Source organism: Carettochelys insculpta, chromosome 8, assembly GCF_033958435.1.
Source record: "Carettochelys insculpta isolate YL-2023 chromosome 8, ASM3395843v1, whole genome shotgun sequence".
Lineage (NCBI taxonomy): Eukaryota > Metazoa > Chordata > Testudines > Carettochelyidae > Carettochelys > Carettochelys insculpta.
In genome coordinates, this window is record NC_134144.1 from 35403122 (window position 1) to 35422969 (window position 19848).

At 45.5% G+C, this 19848-nt stretch overlaps 1 protein-coding gene and 1 long non-coding RNA gene across 11 annotated transcripts in view; both read left to right on the plus strand.

Annotated features, from left to right (window-relative positions):
- The window catches only part of LOC142016631 (uncharacterized), a 505011-nt gene that overhangs the window by 111484 nt on the left and 373679 nt on the right, over window positions 1-19848 (plus strand). The gene's annotated exons all lie outside the window — the stretch shown is intronic.
- LOC142016673 (neurabin-2-like) overlaps window positions 1-19848 on the plus strand; it is a 92081-nt gene that overhangs the window by 64730 nt on the left and 7503 nt on the right. For 7 of the 9 annotated variants that reach the window (XM_075000788.1, XM_075000787.1, XM_075000794.1 and 4 more), the window contains 2 exons: window positions 6628-6816; window positions 18409-19174. In XM_075000788.1, coding sequence (XP_074856889.1) covers window positions 6628-6816; window positions 18409-18576 — 357 coding nt within the window. In that variant the 3' untranslated portion in view covers window positions 18577-19174. Of the gene's footprint in view, window positions 1-6627; window positions 6817-18408; window positions 19175-19848 lie in introns of those variants that run through there. The other 2 variants (XR_012646363.1, XM_075000793.1) reach the window with 2 other exon arrangements.

Consider the following 19848-nt stretch of genomic DNA (forward strand, 5'->3'; position numbering starts at 1 on the left):
TACCTGGTCTGGGCAACTATTTCATCAGACACCTGGGTTCTGGAAATCATACACAAGGACTATTCTATACATTTTATCTCTGTACCGCCTACCCACCTGCCCTTGCCCTTGCCCTTTCTCTCTCTCTCAAGGGACCCATCTGACTAGCATCTCTTACAGCAGGAGATAAAGCATCTCCTGCACCTCCATGCAGTAGAATCCTGCCTGCCAACCACAGGAGTGGGTTTTACTCACACAGTTTCCTCACACAGAAGAAAAGAGGCAGATGGAGACCTATCTTGGACTTGCGCAAACTAGGTCTGTCAGATCATAGTGCTTCAAGGTGATAAGCTTAGCCCTCCATAATTCCATTACTGGAGAAAGCAGATTGGTTCTTGGCCCTCAGCCTCCAGGATATGTATTTCCATGTTGCTATTCATCCCATGCAAAGAAGGATACTCCCACTTTACACTTGGGAGCCTCCACTAGCAGTACAGTGAGCTTCCCTGCATATTATCCAAGGCCCTGCTGGGTATTCTTCCAGATTCTTGCTGTGGTCACAGTACACCTTTACACACAGGGTATGATTATACTTCCCTGTCTAGAGGACTATGTGTTGAAAGCTTCAACATGTCAGGAAGCAGTGGACGCCCTTCCCCTCAATATAACCCTGTTTACAAAACTAGAGTTACAAACCAGCCTTCAGAAATCCACACTAGTCGCAACAATACAGTTGGATTTTATAGGGGCACATCTTGGCTGCTACACAGCATCAGCATGACTACTTCAACAATGCTTTATTACCTTAATGAACCTCATTACAACCATAAAAACAGCCCACATATGTCTGCCAGAACATGCCTATAACTCCTAGGGCATGTATTGGTATCCATGTTTGTTGTGAAACACGCCAGGCTTCATGTGAGCATGCAAACCTACCTCTGTAGTGTCACTATTAGCCACAGGCATGCCATCCACAGATTGACAGTGGTTAGCTGGGCAAGACTCACAAATGTGGCAGACAAACAAATATTTGTACGTGTTCCACTATGACAAATTCTGTTGCTGCGGATCACTGTGGATGCCTCTCTTTGGATGGGGAGCACACCTATCCTAGAATACCATCTAGGATCAACGTCCCTGGTGGAATCCATGCGCCACATAAATCTACGGGAGCTTTGAAACATCCGAAATGCACACTCCTACTTTTTGCCCATGCAGCAAGACTGTATGGATCATCACAGATAACTTGGCCGTGTTTTACATAAACTGCAAAATAGGGGCCCAGTATTACCCACTCTGTGCAGAAGCAGTTTACCTCTGGTACTGTTGCACCTCTAGGAATGTAGATCTCATGGCAGCCTAACTACTGGGAAACTGAAGAGGCTTGCTCCCCTCATCTTGTGACATGCCTGTGAAGAGAATGGCTTGGTAAATGGAGACTCTTGCCTCTGGAAAGACCCCAGGCAGTGGAAGGGCCACCGTGAATCTCTCTGAGGCAACTAACAAAATCTGCCAAGAAGCGCAGAACCCCAAGGGAGGCAACGAGGGTCTTGTAAACAGGAAGTATATCAGATACTGCTGTAGGAAAGATTTCACCAGAAATGTTTTACTTCAGAAGTGGGAAACTTAAGCACTGCTGAGAGCTCGGGGAAGTTGTTCCTGAATCTATCTAGCTCCTGCTTGTTCTGGATTATCTGCTGCAGTTAAAGGAAGTGGGATTGTCCATTCTCTGAAGATGGCCAATTGAATCTTAACAGCTTTTTCATTCCTCAATTAAGGGTTCTTGGTATTTCCTCATTCTACAACTGTAACATTCATTAAATATCTGGGGAAACCTCTTCTCTGATATATACTTGCTGCAGGGTGCAAGGATATTGACACTGCATGCATGGGTTGAAGAGATGCTACGAAGGAAAATCTCAACTCAAAAGTGCCTGGGAGGAATGCATGCTGAAGGAGAGCACTCATGGGGAAAGACATCTCAAAGAAGCAGTTACTATACATAGGCCGTGTCTACTCTACAGAAATAACTTCAAAGTAGCAGACTTTGAAGTTGAGCGTCTACACACACCCTACTTTGAAGTTAAACTTCGAAGTTGGGCGCTACTCCATTCCTGGGAATGGAGTAAGGACTTTGAAGTTGGGCTACTTTGAAGTAAGGGAAAACATGCGTAGACTCTCTGCAGGCTACTTCAAAATTAACTTTGAAGTTATTGCCTCGTGTAGATGCACCCATAGTGACTCATCTCTTTATCCCATTCTTTTAAGACTTACCAGCCCACAGGGTAGGTTGTCAAGTTGGGGCCAGAATGGGCAATAAGCAGTCTGCAGGCTGGACCTCCACTTTCCACAGCTACCACTACCTGGGAACAGTGATACATGGCCAGCAAGAGCTGCAAGCCATTATACCTGTGGATATACAGGTAAATAAAGTGTCTGGCGCTGACTTTCTAGTGGCTACCTCCTGGTGAACCAGGTGTGTCCTGTGTGCTGCTTATTGCTAACCCTTGAGTTTAGGGCTTGATAAAACCCTGGGTGAGGTGGTTGTGGTTGATCCTGTTTCAAGCAATGTAGTTGGAGTAAATGACCTCCTGAGATCTCTTCCAAACCTATTCTGTGAATGTGATTCTTTTAATCAAGTTTATTGCTGTATTATAAACTCAGTTAAATTATGAAAGGCTAGTATTGTTTCCCCACCCCCTCAACTGTCTTTGAAGAAGTTTTAGATACTGTTCTTTCATTCTTCTACCCTCTCCCTTTTGCTTTCCCTGTGTGATGATGGAAAAATACGAATGTGTACAGGGTCACAAATCTCTGCTCTTTTGGGGGCGTTAGAGATGTGTATTAGACTGTTTTAGTGCAGAGGCTCAGTTTAGACCCTAATTCCTCTGGTATGTAGCTAGTACAGGTTCAAAGAACTCTATAATTTTGTCTACATTGGGACTTAGGTTGGCTTAACTGTGCTGCCCGGGTTTCAGTTTTTCACATCCCTATGCAATGTGGTTATGCCAACCTAATTTAGTGTAAAATGGGCCTGAATCTGACAATTGGAATCAGAAATTATCATCTTAGAGGGTGGAGAGTGAAAGACCAATCAGCACTAAAGTGCAAAGAGTTTTGGAGGAACAGGAAATTAGATCTTGAGGTAAATCAGACTATTTTATGAATTACTGTATGCAATAAGCACATCAGTAAGTAGTATAATACTGTAATGTTATAATGTCAATTTTGTGTATAGTAACAGAGGAAAAGGCTATGATCCAGATTTTCGCCTCTTGTGGTATTCTGGAGATGTAAAAGGTCTGAAAGCAGCTGGATAGGGGCAGCTGTGAACTCCCTTGTTGTGGGGGAGCTCTCAGATGGCATAATCCGCATTATGTTGGTTTTGTACTAATCCTCAAAGCCAGGTAGCTGTAACAGACTTCCTCAGGGACCTGCTTTCTGCTGTTGCATTACATGAAAACTTGGTGTATCACAGAATCTAGGCCTGTTCGTTTAAATGGAATACATCCTCTCTCAGATATCAGTGTTCTGGAATGGCAACAACAGGACTGTAATACAGGAACCTTAGATTAAAGAACAAAATATTAATCTAGTAAATGAGCTTTAACTCCAGATTTCATATATGTTATTCAATTTAAATAGATTTGGATATTTTACTTTTATTTTTGTCAATGTGTGCTTGTTTTCTGTTTTTACTGGGTAGACCACAATGGGGTGCTGTTAATTTCACACCTTGGTCACATTTGAAGGGTTGAAAGTCTGAATTAAGACTTGTTAGTACCTCTTGCAGCTGCCAGTGTGGCATGAAGATTAAAATGATGATGTTCCATGGGGGCTGAAAAACAATGCTGTTTGGACTAGTATAGGACTTGCAATGAATAGTGTAGCAAGCACTGTTCCTTGTGCTAATGCTTCTTCCTCCTACATGAGTGCATGCCAGGTGGCCTGGAAAATAGGTGTTAAATTCATACCCTGCAAAAACTGTTATCACAAAAATTAGAATTCCCAATAGCTGTTTAGTTGGTACTCGTTGTTCATTACTCACAAATATGAAAATGTCTTGGAATAATACATTTTGTTCACAGATCTTAGTGTAAATTGTCAGATAATTTTAGTTGCATAATACTATTGCAACCAGAGTTTTAATCCTCATGAACCTGAGATGCAGTTAGAATAATTTGGGGCAGCTGGGGAGGCATGTTTTTTTTCTGTTTGGAGCATCTTGGTACCACTGACATCCAGAGCTCCTGTCCTGCAAATACTTTACTGCATCAGATTAAGGAACCATGAACTCTGGTATCCAGAGGTATATTGTTTTCAAAACTGGTTTAAAAAAAAAAAAATTCTCTTCCCATCCCATTAGCAATTAGTGAACTTTCTCTGTGTACTTCAGGAAGCTGCTGCCTGACACCTTAGGTAGGAAAGAGAGAGGCTCTGCATGGAGTACTTCGGACAACATTGCTTTGAAGATTTTGTTTGGTCACAGCTGTTTTGTAACAAGTGTGAGACAACCTTATGTGTATCAGTTGGGTGGAGGCCCAAATGCCTTTGTACTCATAGACATCATCATCACCAGTAAAAGCAGGAGAAGGGATGACATGGGCTATGTCTACATGGTGATTTGTTTTTAAAGTAATTAATGCAATTTGCACTACCCAAATTGCATAAATTATTTTGAAATTCCTTATTCCAAACTTGGTGCTGTCCAAACAGCACCGGAGTTTGGAACAAGTGGAATACGACGAGGGGTATGGGAACTGAATACCGCGCTCAAAACAGCACTATTTTGAGTGCAGGGAAAAGCCGCGGTGATGCTGTGTCGGGATACATTTGTACCCCGAATACCACTCGCTTCATACACACAACCTTAGTGACCCTGTCTGTGCTAAGTTAAATATACTTGTGCCTCCCCGTAGGTTATTAAGGCTAAGCCTAGATTAAAGGGTGTTGTCGACAAAACCCACAGAGCATCCAGATTGCCAAGCATGTTCTGTCAACAGTTAGTCCTGTATGTTTTAAGAATACAAGTGGCAAAGCAGAAGGGCTGTGATCAACCTGAAAAGTACAACAAATATACCATATGTGGGGCTGTCTTCTTTTTTACAACTGTGTAATGTGAAAGACCTTCTCTAAACATCTTTCTTGTCTCTGGTCCTGTATACCCTTCCATGCTCCCACTTAGAGGACTGTCAGCAGCTCTTTCATCTGGGCACCGTTCCCTGCCCTGCTTCTTCTCCACCTGGGTACTGCTTTTGACCAAGGCCCACCGTGGGCCTTGATACCTGCTCAGCTTATTCACTGGAATGGGCTTAGTCCTCTGCACTGGCCTCTTCTCTGCACCCTGAGCCCATAGCGTCCCTGTCCTCTGCCCACCTCCCTCTCAAGGAGGGAATTGTTGTTATCACTCCTGCCTCGCAGAAGCAGAGCCGGGGAAGAATGCAGCTGTCTGGAGAGGAAGTGGCACATTTTCATGGGTCCCTGCCCATCAGCCCCACATTTAGCTCACTTTGTCTCCCCTTCCCCAGTGCAAGAAAACGAAAGGAGCAGGTAGTTGCTGCTCCACGTGGGCCACACCATTTAGGTGTTCCGTAGGGGGAAGCAAGCCCTGCACCCAGCCTCTGTCGGGTGCAGCTGGACGTGTAGTCCAGTCCTAGAAGCTGAGGCTGCCTATTAATATTTAGCAGCAGCTGTAGTTCAGCCAGAAACACTGAGCTGTCAGCAGGTTCTCCTCTCCCTCCTCACCACCCCCCCGCCCCCCGCCAAAAAAGTGTAAATGGCATCTCACCGGGCTCATGCCCATAGAGGTACAGGTTCAATGGATACTAAGTCCTAATGCTTCTGAGGTAACCTAGCAGGTAGATTGTGAAACAAAAGTTAAAATATTGGTGAAGCAGGATGAAGTAAGAGAATAAACGGGTCTTCTGATTTTAGGGAAAAATGCTAAATTTAGCAATAACCATAGTTATTTATGTTGAACATTATACTATTTATTGGGAACAGGAAATTTTAAAAATCAGGGTTTGTACACAAAGAAGAGAGTTGGATGATGAGTAGGTGTTTGTGCACTCTCCCACATTGCCACATCGTATGATTCAATTGTCACTTGTTTCTTTTTAGGTACAGTACAGGAGGAGTAACATTGTTACATGTCAGGATTGTGCTACAGTAACTGGTTGAGGAAGCTTGCACATGGGTCCATTAATCCTGGCTTTCAAGACAGTGTTTTAGACTTTCATGAGAATTAAACTTCACAGATAGAACTGAAATACCTTAAAGATTTTCTTCTGACATTTGTGATGAATTTTGTTGTCTTGGTTAGTGGAATGCTTTTACATATCTTGGATTTTAAAAATTTTACTAGTTATAAGGCCCTGTAAGATCTTAGACAAATGTTAAGTTTTGTGGAAGGAAAAATATAACTTTTAAAACTTTTAAAATCTAGTTACTTAGATGATAATACACATTCTCAATAAAATATAAAATTTTCAAGTTCAGAGTTCTGTGTAATAAAATTGCTAGAGTTTTATATCTAAAATACTCATTTTGGTACCCAAACTCAGTTGGCAACTGAAATTTGATATATAGTTAAGTAGGAGAAATGTTTCTTTTAAACTATTCACCGTATCTTTCTTGATTGGTTAGGCACTAGAGGATGAATGTGGAGCAACAGGAAAACAAAATCAGTGGCACAATAGATCAATTTCTGAGTGGACAACACAACAGGTATGCCACTGGTTGATGGGGATGAACATGGAGCAGTACATTTCAGAATTCACTGCCAAGAGTATAGATGGACAGCAATTAATGTTGCTTGACAGCGACAAGTTGAAGGTAAGCACTTGTGTATGTGTGTATTTGTAATTTATAAATAATTTGGCATTTGCTTTGACTGCTAGTTTATACTTCTTTTAAATATAGATACTTACTACAGTTCATTGATGAACTCAGTGTTCCTCTATTCTGTTTTTGTTTTCCTGTGCTCTTGGTATGGTAGAGTATAGGATCGGTTAGTGAATAATATCAAAGTAAAGGTGAAGCATATGAAAACAATATGAAAAGGGTATGATAACTGAATGAAAGAACATACTGAACAGTTCTTTCCTAGTGACGATATGTTAAACTCAACGAATCCCCCAAAGGAGGTTTGTATGTTTATCTCAAAGATGGTGGCAAAATAGGTTCTAACTCACTCAGAGAGATAGCAGTAAGATCTTAGGGAAGGAGGGCTAAATTTTCATCTGAGGGCTATGGATCTGGATGAAAGTAACATACCTGCACTGGTGCTTTCTGATTCATCTATTGTTGAATTTTGATTTTTTTTCTTTAATGGAAGCCTTTCCTGGTATGATTGATTTTTTTTTTTAAATACCTAGTTGAGTTTTTTAAAAGACATAGACAACCTGATGCAGCCTTGAGGTGGTCATTCTGCCTCTGGTAATTGCATGCTGCATATCCACTCAAAGTCTTCTTAGTTCAGTCATACATTCATAATATTACACTGCTTTTTAGATCAGCAAGGTACAATGCCAAAAGGTGGTTTTTCTCTGACACAATTCAGTAGAATTTGAAATCAAAATCTAGCAATTATTAGCAGGGTTAGAAAATCTTTTTATGAAGAAACAATGTAGTTCTATGCACCTTTAATTTTACCATTTTAAAATCCATCTGCCTTTTGGAATCACTTTCCAACTCTCAGGCTGTCTCTAGATTACAGGGATTTGTCGGCAGAAGTTTGTATCGGAAGATATCTTGCGACAAAACTTCTGTTGACAGGATTGAGTCCAGACTGCTATGCGGATTGAAAGAGCGATCCACTCTGTCGACAGCCGCCAGACTGCCTGGCTGCTCTGTTGGTAAAACGGCCACCCAGAACCACAGCAGACACCGTTGTGTAGTGTCACAGAGGCCATTTCTATCAACGGAAGGCCCCCAGAATATCCCGACTGGCATTTTGTCAACAGCTCTCTGTCGACAGCAGTGTTATTCCTTGTGGGAAGAAGGGTATGGCTGTCGGCAAGAGTGCTGCATTCTGTCAACAGAACACACTTGGCAGCTTGGACATGCCGCTGGTTTTGTTGACAAAACCCTGTAGTCTAGACATAGCCTAATATTCCTGTAAGTTAACTTAGAAATGTTTCTTTGGACAACAGAGAAAATGTTATTCCGTAATTTAACAGATAAATGTCCCTGTGTTTGGGAAATGTGGCATGTTAGTGCTTCAACCCTTCATTTTCACAGGGCTCCACTAGGAGGTCCCCAAATACAAAATAGCATTATCTGTGAATTGAAGGCAGATATTGCCATCTGCTGGTCAAAAATAGAAAGCACTCTCACTCTGCAGTGTTACTGTTCACATTAATGCAAGTGTTTTTAAAGAATAAAACACCTTGGCATGTTACAATTATGAAGGGTGTTTTCAGTCTTATTACGCCTACCTTTAATATTATATTACTTTCAGTTGACTAAAAGTACTTGGCATGATGCAGTTTTACTCAGAATTGAAGTTTATAAACATGCTTTTGCAAATATGACTAATAGTAATGCTTCCATGAATTTCTTTAGCAGTCTTATGGCATTTTTTTTAAAAGGGACTAAAATGCTTGTTTACATTTAATGCTGTGCACTAAAGCACAACAACCTGGATATGAAATTAAAAAGAAACAGGCTACATCAGTGGTGGGCATCCTGTGCCCCACTGACATTCCACCTGCAGCCCATGGACCCCATCTGCCCTTCTGTCCCGTGTGCCCCTCATGGTCTGGGACAGTGAAGCCCTGCATTTCCTTATGCCTCCCCTCCCTGCCAGCACATTTGGAGAATATGAAGCTACTGATTCATGCACTGTCCCTGCTCTTCCCCACCCTCCCATGGCTGGACTACTGCAAATCAGCTGTTTGCTGCTGTTTGAGCTCTTGGAGGTGAGGCACATTGAATTAGGTGATTTGCAGTATTCCAGAAGTGCTGGGGGTGGGGATTTGTAGGAAGTACCAAGGCACCAGTGCACAAAATCCACAGGCCACAAGTGAGATGGAGGTCTACTTATGCAGCTCACTCATTCTTCTTGGTAGCCCACTGCTAGGCTATAGAGCAGCGTAAGTAACTTGTCTGTTTTTATTATCCCACTGGAGAAAAATGCAGAAAGTAAGCAAGCAGGGTAGTGCTTGAAGAGAGATCATTTGTTTATGTAGATTCCATTGTAGTGATCTGTTTTGGTGTAAGGAACAGTTAAACCTATTTTTAAAAATAAGATAACAAGATCCCTTTTTATATTCAGTATATTAATATTGAACTAATATATGGCATGAGCAGGCAACCAACTCTTATTCACAAGTCTGGTTGTGTTTGTCTCCCATATGTGATATGACAGCTTAGTTTTCAGTCAGGCAAATGATTATTCCAAATCACTTTGAAAAATGTCAGTTTGCATGGTCATTTAGAGCCCAATCTAATACATGGTGAAATAAATAGGAGTCTGGCCACAGACTTCATTGAGGAATGGCTTCATCACTTTTTTTATTTCATTTGTTTGGTTCATAAAATTACCTATCAAGAGACATTACATTGTATTCTTGCTTACAATAACCAAGAGAGACAAGGAGGGTCCTTTTCCATCATACACAAGTGGCTCCTCACAAGTACATAACACTCCTTTCTTAAAAGCCTGGGTAGAAAGATGGTCTTTACATATTATCTGAAAGTTAGCACATCTAAGACGACTAAGTGCTGGGAGGGAGTGGGAGGAAATGAGATGCTGCTGAGACGAGGGGTGAGACTGGGAGCGGGGGCCACAGAACAGCTGGCTGGAGCTTCCTCCCTGCAAGGGCTGGCTTGGCCCTCCCACAGGCCCACACATAGCGTCCTTCATTCTCCCACGGTTACCACCACTAGGCATGCTGTACGGTTCGCAGTTTTTTACTTCAAAGGTTAAAACTAACTCTTTAAATTCCACTTATTGCCCATGATTTGCAGATGTTATGGTGGAGACAAATTATGTAGAAGCTGCATTCTTAGCTTTTAAACTATTTGCTGCTTACATTTTGTTTCACCGTTTTAAAATTTGAATCCCAGTTCTGCATTTGCACATTTAATAAAATATTGCATGCATATGTTGATGCGGTATAACAAGGAACTGAGTGACACACGACTGCACGATAGGAAAGCTAGAGAGAGATCTTGGACATTCTTGATGCAAAGGTAGCAGCAGAATGGAGGAGTAACCTGGATGTTTTACAGAGGCAGGCTGCAAAAGCACTACCTGCTCTCCCCCTCCCCACCAATGCTGTGGGCCATAGTGACAGGAAGAAAATACTGGTGTCGATGAGGAAAATGGAGGTGTTTCAAGCAGGAATATTATGTAATTCAGTTTTGACCACGTTGAATTTAAGCTGATAGCAAGACACCCAAGAGGACATGTCTGAAGTGAAAATGCAGATTGGATGCAATTAAAGGTCAGAGAGCTTTCTGAATAATCACAGAACTGATGCTTATAGCTGTGTAAATGGATGAGATCACTCAGAGTTAAAATGAGAAGAACAAAGAGCTAAGGACTGAGTTCTGGAGAACCCACTCTGAATGGGAGAGGGAGGAAAATTACCTACCAGGAGGCACTGAAGGAACAGGCTGAGGGCTAGTCTACACCAGAATCGCTGTAGCACAAAGCTGTACCAGTGCAGCTGTGTTGCTGTATCATTGCTACTGCTGACCCTCAAATGCCAATGGGTCAGAGCTCTCATGTCATCATAATTATTCGACCTCCCTGAGTGGGGGTAGTGTTATGTCACTGGGAGAGCTTCTGCTGGAAGTGCTGTGCAGACTGGTACTTAGGTCACTGTAACTTACAATGCTTGCCCACATCCATTTTTCCAGGGTAAAAAGTGCTGGTGTATGACCCAAAACACAGGACATGCAGGAGAGAATAGTATCTCAGAAATGCAGAGCGTGGGGTGTTAGGACGGGTATGATCAAAAGATGAAAAGCAACCGAGTGGTAGAAGGAGGAGTAGAGTTGAATATGTGAGATTTGGTGGGGAGAAAGTTTTGTAGACCTTGCAGTCATTTCAGAGGAATGGAGAAAAAGAGATAGCAAGGACTGAAATAATCCTCCTTCAGCTCTTTAACTACCTCAGTTGTAGGCTGCGTATTTGTAAAGTTGAGGTGACTGGGAGAGAGAGAGTGAAACAGTTGAAGAGAGAAACTATTGTGGGATCTGTGGCATTGTTTTTTGAGCACAGAAGAGACCAGGGTGGGCTTGCATTGTGAGAGGAGTCAGGGTAATGGGAGGTGAGGAGAATGGAGTAATGCAGTAGAAGAGGTTGGAATGGGCTCAGGGTAGCAAGTGGAGAGTGTGTGGGAGATTACGATCATCAGTGCTAGCAAAGGAGGAGGCAAGAAGGAACTCACAAATGTGAATTCAAATTGCTAATCTCTGAAGTAAAATAGGTGGTGTTAAAATCAGAATTTTAAAGAACTAAAAATCCCTTCTCAGTTACTTAGATATCTCTGTCTGTGTTGTCTTTTCGACTTCATGATAATGTCTCCAAAGGCAAACAGCACCTGAATTTACAAGGTAAAGTCACATCGGGAAAAAAATGATTTTTTTCTTTTCTAAAAGGGGTGGAGGTGTGGAATCTTTGAGTTGGCCCCTTTTTGCTTCTTCATGAAGTGATTAGAAGTGGGCATAAATGCACGTTGCCTTAATGTGTCTGGAAACAATTGAAGTTGGATTTTGACATTTTAAAGGTATTACTGTGCCTTTAGGGAGAAGGGAGCTTTTTCACACAATATCTCCACCAGCTTTGTTTCATTCACTTCGTTGAACTTCCAAGAATTGTACGTGACTTGGTCTTAAAGACTCTCTTAGATTCCTGCAAGGTGTTTTCAGGAGTAGAATTTTTCTTAAGATACCAAACAGCACAGATGTTTGATCTGAGGTCAGCAATATTCTGGGTGAAGAAAGTGGGGAAATAAAAATATAGGAGTTAGTGTATGTAAAGTGCAAATGCATCAAGGGATCCAGCAGATTAAACAGTTGTTTGATTTTGTTAGATCACTTATTAGAAAATCTCAGATACTTTTTCTGTTAAGTGCCACATGAAAATAACTATTCTTCTTCGAGTGTCCCCGTGGGTGCTCCACCATAGGTGACGGCTTGGCCGGCGCCGCAGATCGGATCTTCCAAGCAGTTTCTGCCGGACCGCGCATGCGCCGGTACGCGCCGCTCCCTGGCGCGCTCCTGGCCATGTGCGCGATCCGGTCCCCGCCAGTTCCTCTCAACCGCCGTCGGCTGCAGACGGAATCCGACTAGGCTAAAGCCACATAGCGTATTCAACGACTTTATTTGTTTTTCTCTTTAAAGTTTTTCAGTTCTTAGGATACCATAAGTAACCGGTTGTTATTTTGCAAAAAAAAAAAAAAAAAAAAAAACAAACAAGCTACGGAGGGACAGCTCAAGCCAGTCCCAGTAACCAGCGCCGGAGGCCGGGAGCTAGGGCCATCAGCCCTCCTGCGGAGGCAGGCCATCGGACGGGGAAACAGCACAAAGAAGTGCTAAGTACCCACAAGCAAACTCAAAGACTCACCAACAATGTCCGCCTCAGGCTTTAAAAAATGTGAGTCCTGCCGAGAGGCGATGCCAGTGTCCGATGGGCACAGTCTATGCATAAGGTGCCTGGGGGAGTCCCATGTGGCACAAAAATGCGCCTTCTGTGCAAAGTTAACGACCAGAGCACGGAGAGACAGGGAGATGAGAATTAAACTGCTGCTTCTTGACAAGGCCCTCCAGCCAGACGTGCCGGAGCGGCCGCAGCAGGAGGGACCCTCCGGGGCCCTTAGAAGGAAAGCTGCCTCCCTCACTCCATCTGCGCAAAAACGGAGGAAAGTTTCTCCAACCCGATCCCTGCCGGCAGTAACAGTGAGCGGGACGGGAGGAGCGAGCAGCCCCCAGCCGCAGCAACAGCTGATCGGCGGCGGCACGGAGAGCCACGTGGAAGCGGCTCAGCCTCCGATGATCAGCCAGCCGCCCCGCACCGCAGGCAGGGCGGCGGCTAAGCAAGCGCCGGTACCAGCGGCACCGCAGACAGCGGCACCGATCCCCGGGGAACCGGCGGTGCAGGGAGCGCAGGCACGTAGCCTGCAGGCGCACAAGGACTCCGCACGTGTGGCACCGCCCTCGAGCGTGCCTAGCACGGTGCCGACGGGGCCGGGATCCCCCGCCCATCAGGGGGCGGAGTTACCTCCTCAAGGGAGGGGGAAGGCTGCACACAAGAGGAGGCATTGCAGCCCCTCTCCAGACAGGGCTGTGGAGCTCTTCTCTCACAGCCCTCCGCTCATGTTGCAGACTCCAACCAGAAGGCAGGGGCCCCCCCTAGCCTACCCGGAGCCCCCTTCTCCTTTCCTGCAATCAGCCTCCCCATGGCTGGCACCCCCCTCGCCCTTCCTGGGATTTGAATCGCTGGACTATTATGCAAAATCGCTCTCTCCAGTGTCTCCACAATCCCCCTCTCCCAGACACACAGGGTACGTGCAAAGGGAATGGTCAAGGTCACCTTCCCAGGAACAGTGCCTATACTACCATGGTCGTCCCTTCCACGCGGGGCATGGACACCATCGGCAATCTACCAGGGGGAGATCCCCACATATTACCTCGTACCCCCGAGGGCAATCGCGATCGGGGACGGAGACTCAAGCATCCCAGGGGGGGCTGGCCGTGGACCCACGAGATTTTCCCTCGCAAACCTCCAGCGAGAGGGCGCACCATCACCATCAAGAACTGGAAGGGTCCAAAGAAATGTACCCCAGCGGTTCCTCGTTTTCCTCCCCGGATGAGGCCACGGCCTTAGGGGACGTCCATCCCAAGGACGATCTCAAACAGTTTCAGGAGCTGTTTAAGAGGGTAGCTTTCACGCAAGGCATCCAGACAGCACAAGTGCAAGAGAAACATCATAAGCTCCTTAAAAATTTGAGCTCCCCGGCCTCCTCCAGAGTAGCAATCCCGCTTGATGAAGCGATCTTGGAGTCCGCCACTACCATATGGCAGACCCCGGCAACTATTCCGCCTGTCCAAAAGAGAGCGGATAAGAAATACTTCGTGCCAGCGAAGGGCATGGAGTTCTTGTTTAGCCACCCCCAGCCAAACTCCTTGGTGGTGGAGTCCTCGCAGCAAAGATTAAAAACATCTCAATTTAAAACAGGGGGAATGGACAGAGATGCCAAGAAGCTAGAGCTGTTCGGCAGAAAGGTCTACTCCTCCTCCACTTTAACCTTGCGAATGGCAAATTATGCAGCGCACTTGGCGAACCATAATTTCGACAACTATGCCAGATTAACTTCCCTCATGGACTCGCTTCCAGAGGACAAAAAGCCGGTCCTCAAGGCCATAGTGCAAGAGGGCTACGCGGCTGCGAGGATGGAAGTTCAGATTGCTTTGGACGTTGCGGACACGGCAGCACGTTCCACAGCAACTGCAGTGGTGATGCGACGGGAGTCCTGGCTCCAGACCTCGGGCATACCGAGAGATCTGCAGGCGAAGATAATCGACCTTCCCTTCGACTTGCAGAAGCTGTTTGCTGAATCAACTGACTCGGTCCTTCATTCCAGTAAAGACTCAAGAGCCACACTCAGGACCCTGGGGATTTACACCCCTCCATACTCAAAGAAAAGGTACTACCCACAGCAAAGGCGGTACCAATACCAGCAACAGCGCCCCCAGTATCACAGGGGTTACGAGCAAGGGCGGCATCAGCAGCACCAGCAGTACAGAACCCCCAGGCGACGCTCACAACAGGGCCGTACGTCCTCGGGGCGGGGCCAAAGGCCACAAGTTTGACATACAAATCCAGGGCTGCGCCATCACCACCATTGCACAAGATCATCCGAAACGACTTTTTCACCATCGCCTCCGACCATTCTACGACCAGTGGCAAAGGATCACCACAGACAAATGGGTGCTGGAGATCATAGCCACGGGGTACGCCATCCCCTTCCAGTCGCTCCCGCCGCCACGACCCCCGCCCAAGCCCCACCCCCAGGAGGCCTCCCATGTAGCCAGGCTCAGGCAGGAGGTGGCCCACCTAGAGTTCATAGGGGCGGTGGAAAAGGTGCCGGAGCAACTGCAAGGGAAAGGGTTCTACTCTCGGTATTTCCTGACGGAGAAAAAAACAGGAGGCTGGAGGCCCATCTTAGACCTTCGTGGCCTCAACAGGTATCTGCGCAAGCAACGTTTTCGGATGATCACTATTGCCTCCATCCTTACAGCACTGGACGATGGAGACTGGTTCGCAGCCCTCGATCTACAAGACGCGTACTTCCACATAACCATTCATCCGGCTCACCGACGTTTTCTCCGGTTCATGGTGGGCAACGAACACTTCCAATACAAGGTCCTGCCGTTTGGCCTTTCCTCGGCCCCCAGAGTCTTCACCAAGACCTTGGCAGTGGTGTCAGCCTACCTGCACAGACAGGGGGTGTTTATTTTCCCGTATCTGGACGACTGCCTGCTCAAAGGGACCTCGAAAAGGGAGGTTCTCCGCATGATACGCGTCACAGCAAACACGTTCTCCGCACTTGGCCTGGTTATCAATATGGCAAAATCAAAGATAGACCCCTCACAGGACATAGAGTTCATAGGGGCTCGCATAAACTCAGTCTCGGCGAGAGTATACCTTCCAGAGGCTCGCTTTCGAGCCATCGGTTCCCTCGTGCAGGTCATCACCTTCAGCCCTACGGTGCCGGTCTTGACGTGCTTGCAGCTGCTGGGCCACATGGCAGCGGCTACGTTTGTGGTACAGAACGCCAGGTTGCACATGCGCGGCATGCAACATTGGCTGGCAAGTGTATACAAGCCGGCAGTACACACCGTTCACAGGGTGGTGTCGCCCCCACCTGGGGTGCGCGAATCCCTGCAATGGTGGGTAAACCCCGGGAACTTGCTAACAGGGGTACCCTTCCATCAGCCGCAAATATCGGTTTTCCTCACTACGGATGCCTCCCTCATAGGGTGGGGAGCGCACATGGGCGAAGAGGTGGCTCAAGGACTGTGGTCACCCACGGAACAGTCTCTGCATATCAATGTTTTAGAGCTCAGAGCAGTGTTCAACGCCTGCAAACACTTTCGAGACCGTATACAAGGCAAAGTCGTCGGGATCAGTACAGACAATACCTCCACCATGTTTTACATAAACAGGCAAGGAGGAGCTCGATCCCGTACCTTATGCGCGGAAGCAATCCGCCTATGGAACTGGTGCATCGCCCACGATATAATCCTGAGAGCCTCCTACTTGCCGGGCACGCACAACGTGAAGGCAGACCAGTTGAGCAGACGTTTTGCGCTCACCCACGAGTGGCAGATCCGTCCCGATCTACTACGGCCTATTTTCCACGCATGGGGGTTTCCCCAAATAGATCTGTTTGCCACTCAGCACAACAAACAGTGCCCACGATTCTCCTCCAGAGCAGGGCTGGGCCGGGGGTCCCTGGGGGACGCGTTCGCGATCCCGTGGGGAGGCCCCCTGCTTTACGCGTTTCCCCCCGCAGTGCTGATCCACAAGGTTCTGCAAAAAGCCAGGAGAGACAAGGCTCGGATGATCCTGATAGTCCCAACATGGGATCGCCAACCATGGTTCCCCCTACTCCTGCGCCTGTCGGACCGCCCACCGATGCCTCTTCCGGTGGCGCCGGACCTGCTCACGCAAGCCCAGGGGTCCATAGTGCATCCGCACCCCCAAAGCCTGCGACTGCAAGCGTGGCTAATCCATGGCTCAGCTCCCTAGAGAGCACATGCACAGTGGAAGTACAGCAAGTCCTAGAAAGTAGCAGGAGGACTTCCACTAGGAAAACCTACAAACAAAAATGGACTCGCTTCATGGCTTGGTGTTCTACCAAGCAGCTGGCCCCCCTTTCGGTGCCTATACCTACAATTCTAGAGTATTTACTGGACCTCAAGAGAGCAGGACTCTCGCTATCCTCGTTAAAGGTCCACCTGGCCGCCATCTCGGCGTTCAGACATGAGGAGGGAGGGCACACGGTGTTCGCCCACCCTATGGTTACCAGGTTCCTCAAAGGGTTGGTAAACCTATACCCCCCTCGGAAACCGATTCCACCTTCGTGGAGCTTGGACCTGGTGCTTACCACACTCATGGGACCACCGTTCGAGCCCTTGGCCACGGTTCCCCTTCGCCTCCTTACAGTAAAGACGACCTTTCTTCTTGCAATTACGTCAGCCCGTCGGGTGAGCGAGCTTGCGGCAGTCATGGCAACGCCACCCTGCACTGTCTTTTCCAAGGAGGCGGTAACCATACGGCTGCATCCAGCCTTTGTTCCCAAAGTTTCTTCCGAGTTTCACATCAATGAACCTATTGTTCTACCCTCGTTCTATCCAAAGCCTCATAACTCCAGCGAAGAGGCGCGCCTACACCTCCTGGATGTGAGGAGGGCGCTAGCCTTCTACGTAGACAGGACCAAGTCCTTCCGAAAATCGGATAGACTCCTGGTCTCCCTCGCTCCCAAATCTAAAGGAGAAGGTCTCTCATCGCAGAGAATCTCAAAGCACATTGTATCCTGCATAAAAATGTGCTACGAGCTCAGAAAGACTCCTTTGTCGGCCACTCCCAGGGCTCATTCCACCAGGGCGGTGGCAGCATCAACAGCCTTTTTCAAGGGCGTTGCATTGAAAGACATTTGCAGAGCGGCGACCTGGTCATCCTACGACACGTTCGCCAAACATTACGCCCTTCACAGGGTATTCCAAGAGGATACCCGTCTCTCTGCAGCGGTCCTCTCGGGGACCAGCTGCACATAATCCGATTACCCACCACCTATCTGGGTTACTGCTGGGTAGTCACCTATGGTGGAGCACCCACGGGGACACTCGAAGAAGAAAGAGAAGTTACTCACCGTAGTAACGGTGGTTCTTCGAGATGTGTCCCCGTGGGTGCTCCACTTCCCGCCCATCCTCCCCGCTTCGGATCTCTGTTAGTGTTTTGCAGGGGCAACCGAGGCGGTTGGTCGAGGAACTGGCGGGGACCGGATCGCGCACATGGCCAGGAGCGCGCCAGGGAGCGGCGCGTACCGGCGCATGCGCGGTCCGGCAGAAACTGCTTGGAAGATCCGATCTGCGGCGCCGGCCAAGCCGTCACCTATGGTGGAGCACCCACGGGGACACATCTCGAAGAACCACCGTTACTACGGTGAGTAACTTCTCTTTTACAACAATACAAAGCCTGCCAGTTTCCCCTGCCCTATTTATCAGCAAGGTGCCCATCTCCCATTACAGTTAAATTGTAAATCACCTTCTGTAGATTTACTCACTTTATCTCAGATGTAAAGAATTGTACAGTTTTTTGAAGCTTGTGTAATACTTTCTTGAAACTAGGCTTGATGCTTCTATCTGTTGAAAACAGAATGACTGAAAATAAAATTTCTCTTGAAGGCTCTGGGAGTTTCCAGTCAAAATGACCGATCAACAATAAAGAAGAAAATTAAGGATATTAAAAAAACACAAGAGAAACTGGAAAAACAGAAAGAAAAAGTTCACAAGAAGGAAAGAGACGTTCGCAAGAGTAGTAGAGTAGTAGCTGCAGTAGAATCAAGCTGTTAAAATGACTTAGTTGTATTTTAGTACAGACTTACTTCACCTTTGAAGAAGTGCAACAAAATTGTAAATAATTGTACATTTGGGGAGGGAAAGTGCAACAGTTTAAAATGGTAGGTTACTTCAATTTGTGTAGTCCCTCTCCATTACACGTTCCATTAAAATGAAATAGTTTTTCAGTATTTTATATGTAGTGGACTCTGCCTGTACTAATAGACAGTAATTAACTTTCTGCCTTAAGTATGCTCCTATGACTGATGTAAAAACACCATATCCCTGGAATATCCATTGAAACCTATATGCTTGTGGAAAGTGGGATATGAGGTGAGAGTCAGCAGGAAGTACTCAGATATTAGCCAACTCTCCCAGCTGACTTTTAAACTATAAATATCTGGTTTAACTTGGTAAGCTGACAATAGAAAATCCTGCCATCAAATTCAGTGTGACACTATTTATCTGTTGCCACTGATGCTGTATAGTTTAAAAAAATTGTTAAAGAAACCAGCAATGTCAAATTTATTTAAAAAGAAAAGCATGTATTTCAAATTTAATATTTTTCTTAAAGTTTTGTTTCCCCAATGGTCCAGTTTTACTTCAAAATTTTCTGTACTATAAGCTGTTTTTTTTTAAGTTGTTGTGTTACAACTTACTGAAAATAGTCATTTTCACAAGCTACTTATAAGCATAACACTAAATTCTCTTTGTAAATTAGCCTATAGGCTGTTAGAGGGTGTAAGCAAAGATCATTTTTACATATTTTTCCTAAATAGTATAGTTTTATAGTTTTATGCTATAAATGAGAACAATTTGCAATGAGTATTTCTCTTTTCTACTCTCTACAGGATTTTTGGGGACCAAATCTATATATTTGCTAATTTTAAATAATACTTTTTTTCCATACTTAAATACTGAGATGAGATTTGTAGAAAAAATTTATCAAGCAAGCACTGGGTTTCTGCATTGTATTTAATTGTTCAATTGTAGACTGTAGATTTCTTTTTAAAGGAGGATTTGATTCTTGGAATAGCTTAAAACATAGTTTGAAATGTGTTCTTGTATAATTGTGTAATAGTTTGTAGAAGTATTACAAATGCATTTCCTTAATTAATTTAAAAAAATAATGGAATAAAAGTATTAATTCCATCATGGAGTGGGACAGAAAATTACAAGGTCTTGGCTTTCTAAATTTCTAATTTAAATATTTCAATTAAGTGGACTGAGTTCTCCTTTAATTATATGAATTTTTACATTTTTAAGTAAATGATCATTTCACTTTTG